The following is a 5244-nucleotide window of genomic DNA, read 5'->3' as shown; positions in this document are numbered from 1 at the left end:
TTAAATAAGCAAACAAAAAGCAAAAACAAGGCTAAACAGTCCTGTTACTGAGGTCTGTTCAAGTGGCCTCTTCTCCATAAGTTGTTTTCTGCCAGAAGTCCCCAGAGATCAATATTTAGTGAGGATTCCAACCAAATCTCCCTATACACACTGAGTTATCTTAATCTCAGTCACAAGCATTTTCTTGGAAATGACTGTGGGGAAGAAATCTGGTCTACTTACGAGGCTCTGATCAGTGTCTAAAAGAATTTTTTGATAAAGGGTAAACATATTAAACCTTAATATTTGTACTGTTTCTTTCCCCAAGGAACAAAAATGAACATCTTTTGTAGTTAGAAAAAAAAAAGCCTGACGTTAGGTAACATCAAACTTCAGCTATAAATAAATCCAGTGAGGAAAATGAACCCTAAGAGAGTCTCTATGGCATCAGGTAGATCTGAATATTGTAGAGCAGTTCCCCCAATTATAATTATCAGTGCAAAGGAAGTCAGAAATCCAGACAACTAAGGTTAAGAGAAGAAAACTGAAGAGAATATGAGCTGTGATGGGCTGGAAAAGCAGGGGCGGCCGAGGCATGGGCATAAGTTGAGCAAGAGCTTTAGCTAATGACTCACAGTGACTGTAATCAGTACATTCAGAAAGGAAAATGAGCATCTCATTATATGCCACACACACCATCCCAGACCCTCCCTGTTCCATGTGAATATAGACTCAGTCAAAATGCCTTGTTCCACTCTGGCAGTTCAATCTGAGCTCAGGATAGGAGGAAATCAAGCAGAATTTTAGGGGAAAGCATACTCAAGCATAGAATTCCAAATAATCAATAATAAAAAGGCAAATGATAGACCTCAAGGAAGCTATCACCTCTGGCAAGATGAAGTTGAAGATCCTGTGTTCACATAAAACATGGGCAGCTCCTCAGAAACTGATCTCAGGAAGTTGAAGGGGCCAGGAAAGCAACAATAAAGGCCAAAATTTAATAGTGCAGCAAACTGTGGAGTCTCTGCTGATCAAACACAGTCTCTGATGCTGAGCACTCTCAACTAAGGAGTCCTGGGTGAGTTGCGTAGAGACCCATTGGTGGTGAAAAGTCCAAGCAGGTGACATACAAGTTGCTTACAATACTTTATCTCTTAATGTTGACAGGATACTATGTATAGTACTGTAGCCAGGGCTCCTAAACTTTACAGATGATGTACTGTTTTATGTCCTTTTACAATGTTTTTATTTATTTGAGAATTTCATACAATGTATTTTGATCATATTCAGACCCCCTTCCCCCTCTCACCCTAGCCTTACAAACCCCCTGGTCCCCACTATCATGTCATCTAGTATTTGTCTTTTTAAAATGCTTTCAAGGATCATTTCTATAGTTCGTCTTTATGTTTTAATAATTTTTTTACATTTATTTAATTATTTGTATCTGTGGGGGGGGTGGACATGCATGCCAATAGGGTGCAATAGAGACAACTTACAGAAGTTGATTCTTTTCTTCCACCATGTGGATTTTGGGGCTTGAACTCAGGTTGTCTGGCTAGGTGCCGGGTGCTTTTACTGCTGAGCCATTGCTGGTCCCTATGTCTTCATTTTCACAAATGTTATCAGCATAGTTAAAGGGAAGGAGGTGACAGTGCAGACACTGAAGAAAGGAGGGAGGGGCTTTGGTACCTGACCTTGATCATCATCCAAGACCCCCCAAAGGAAGCCAGGATGAAGGCCAACTGGTGTCCATAATTGCCATATAAACAAAATGCTCACCAATTCTGGACTGAAAAAATGCCAACAAGTGCATCCTATAGATCTCTCCCAGCTAGTCCAGAAAATGCTAAAATGGGTGTGAGTCAGCACACTGCTCCAGGATCCTATGTTCTGTTCTCCCTAGTTAAACTCACAGCAGAGCTTTTGAGAAAGAGGCACTGAAATTCTTCTTGTATTAAGATAGTTGTTGGTTTTAGTTTAAATGATTAGAGAAAGGCTAGGTAAACTTTTTCATAAAGCATCAAATAGTAAATATTTTCAGATTTATGGGCCATGTGGTCTTTGTTGACACCACTCAGCTTTGCAGCAAAAGCTATCACTGGCAATAGGAAATTCAATGCATGTAGAGTGGGACTTGGCCACCCTGGTCTATAGCCTCAGGTAACTAGTGATGCTCCATTACCTTTCAAATAGTCTACTCCTTTCAAATAGTCTACTTCCTTTCAAATAGTCTACTCCTCTGAACTTAGTTATGTCAACCTTTGTCACATGGTCCCAACTTACAGGACCACCTGTCTTGACGTTTTTTGATTGAGTCTTTGCTGTAGGAATAGGCTTAACTTTGTTCTCATGTCTAAGTAGAATAATATTTTGTATTTTTGGAAAGTGGAATATCAAATTCAAATGCTTGATACTCAAAATTTATGTCTCCAAGCTTTTAGTGATGTTGAGTATGCATGTTCCTATATTAGTTAGCAAGGGCTACTATCACAAAAAATGAGTACTGGATGGCTTATATAGTTCACTTTTTCACAATTCTGGAAACTGTAGTTCTGAGATTACAATGCTAGAAAATAGTTTTTTCCTGAGGTCTCTGTCCTCATCCTTAAGACAGATGGCTGCTTTGTCTCTGTGTACCACATGATCTTTCTTCTTGTGTCTTCCTCTTCTTATGAGGACATCTGTGCTATTTTATTAGGGCTCTACCCTAACAGCCTGATTTTTCTTAATTGATTCTTTAAAGATACTTTCATGAGTCTTTAAATAGCCTGTCTTCAAACAGCACTGTGGTACTGGACATTAAGGCTTCAGGACATAAATTTGGATGCTACACAATTCAATTCATAACAGTTCCTATTTCTTTATATGCCCGCAGGCTCATAGGCTTCTGATCTGTAGACTGAACACACAGTACCTAAGGATAAGCATTAAAGGTAAACCAGAAAACTGGTATTAGCCCTGGGCTATGAAGTGAGAAAGCGTTCTTGCCCACACATTTCTGTAACTACTTCTGACACAATTCCTCCCATAAAAAGAAATGTAGCCATGAAAAGTGGATCCCAGCCTGTGACCCAATTGCAAGCTGCAGTCACAACCTTATTCACAGGGGTGCTCGTCTAATGAGCATCAGAGGTCAGGACACACTCTATGATAAGTCAATGTGAAATCTAACTCTGACCAAGGAAAAACACACTTTTGCAGTTTGTTGTGACAAATTCTATAAGGAAGAAGAATGGAAGAACTCATCTTTCTGCTTCTTATCTTTAGGATTAGGATCTTGTTCCTTTAATTGAGCTTTACAGGATATGTATTAGTGATTGTAGTTAAATTATCCTGGTGAACAGCTAGCAAATATTAGGTAGTTAAAGTAATAGAAGTTAACTGTTTTCTTAAATCAAAGTCCAAAGTAGGCTAGAATGGAAAGTTATTCACGATTCAAAGTCATTCCAAATGCCAACTCCTTTCTACCATATGATGCCACAGGTGAGGAAGAAGATTGCAGGGTCTCACAAGTATTTGTATTAAGAAAGGCTTTTAGTATATTTCACTATAACTCCAATGAACACATTAGAAATTGATCCTGTGGTCCCATGGTTCCCAAATACTTTCAAGTGTTGGAAACTGAAATTTTCAACAATATTTCTCCAATTTCTCATTGCCTTCTTGAATACACAGGTATTAGTTAAGCTTAAAGGTTTTTACAAATACAATTTTGCTTTTATGATGGAATATTAAAGTGATTCTATACTGTATAGGATTTAATTTTCTCAGCTAGCCCTTGTCCTCTCAAACTCCTAGAGAGAACAAAATGTGCTACGACAGAAGTGTGTCTATAGACCATTAGGGCAGCAAGGCTGATCTCAGGGCTGGTTCAACCTCAGCTCAAGAGCTATAATCAGACACTTTTTAAAGCATTGGTAAGTAGTTTAAATACTGTGGTTGTCTAAAAGTCTAAAAGAATATCCATCTAGGGTTTATCATCCTTCAGAGACTCTTCGATAAAGCTAACACTGCCCCATGGGAACCTTGAAAAGAGTCCAATGCTTCCCTTGTTCTTTGTTTCTAACCTAGAAGCTTTACTTAGTCTGTTAGGATGAGAATAGGCTCACTAATCTAACACCAAGATGTCTCTTCTTATAAAATGGAAACCCTTTAGACTCATTTTATTAATCACTGAGAATTTTCTTTTAATGTTTTCCATAGCTTGAACATAAGAAGTAATCTTTCTTAATTTAGGTATTTGATTTTTTTTCCTGAATGTTATTCTGAAATTAGGAGGATGCATCAGCATGCTATGGGTTCCCTACAGTCTAGTCTGGATTCTGAAACTAGAAGCAGAATTGATGCCAACTGACTGAGGAAGAAGATGGAAGGGGACCTCAAGGAGATGGAAATTCAGCTTTGCATTGTTAACCGGCAGGTGTCACAAACAAATCCTTGAGCCAGCTTCAGAATCAAATGAAGGTACTTTCAAACCATACTATAGGACAAGGGTAGAAATGCTTAATTAAACTAAGCAACAAATCTGTTGGGCAATAAAGGAGAAGACAACAAATCTTAGCCTTTAAGAACGTTAGAGCATGGTTACCTTAAAATAGATGGGGATCTGCTAGGATCATGAATACACAGGGACACATCCCATGCTATAGAGGGGACATTAAGCAGGAAGAAGTGAAATAGAGGAAGAGTCTGGGAAGTCATCTGATCTTGACACCATTTGGGGCATAGCTATAGATATTAAAACCAGTGTTTTGCTCATAGCCCCTCTGGTGTAAAGGGCAGGATGGTTAACACTCTTCAAGGTAGACATCAGGGGCTGTCCTTGTCAACTGAAGTTGTCTCTAGATCACAATCCTCCTGCAACAAAGGAAATTCTAGTCTGCACCCAAAAGGGCTGCCTAAGCAAACAGGTGGGAAGAAATATGACAGAAGCTAAGGATAAGATACGAAATGGGAAGGGTAGCTGCCCCCATAATGAGCCAGGTACTTGTGCATCCCCAAAGTTCCACCTGTCAGGACAGTTGCTCAGACACTGCTGGTCCTGCCTGCTATCTGTCTTCTGAGAAGCTTAACCTTTGTACTTCCTTTCTCTCTCTCTCTCTCCCTCCTGGCAGTTGCTGAGATCAACAGCTTGCTTATCCTGTTGCTCAAGGCATTTCCTGTCTTTGATTTCGGCAAACTGCCCTTGAGCTACCTTTCTGTGTCAGTTTGTAAAGTCTTTTATCCATGAGATCAAGAACCTGGAAACCCTGTATAGTGTGTTAG

At 39.4% G+C, this 5244-nt stretch overlaps 1 protein-coding gene across 1 annotated transcript in view; it reads left to right on the top strand.

The window, feature by feature from the left end:
* Myh15 (myosin heavy chain 15) overlaps positions 1–5244 on the top strand; it is a 197465-nt gene that overhangs the window by 152796 nt on the left and 39425 nt on the right. The window contains 2 exon segments of the mRNA XM_008841432.1: positions 4255–4406; positions 4409–4443. Coding sequence (XP_008839654.1) covers positions 4255–4406; positions 4409–4443 — 187 coding nt within the window.

Source organism: Nannospalax galili, unplaced genomic scaffold (assembly GCF_000622305.1).
Source record: "Nannospalax galili isolate Female #2095 unplaced genomic scaffold, S.galili_v1.0 scaffold261, whole genome shotgun sequence".
Classification (NCBI taxonomy): Eukaryota; Metazoa; Chordata; class Mammalia; order Rodentia; family Spalacidae; genus Nannospalax; species Nannospalax galili.
This window is presented reverse-complemented; position numbering and strand designations above follow the sequence as displayed.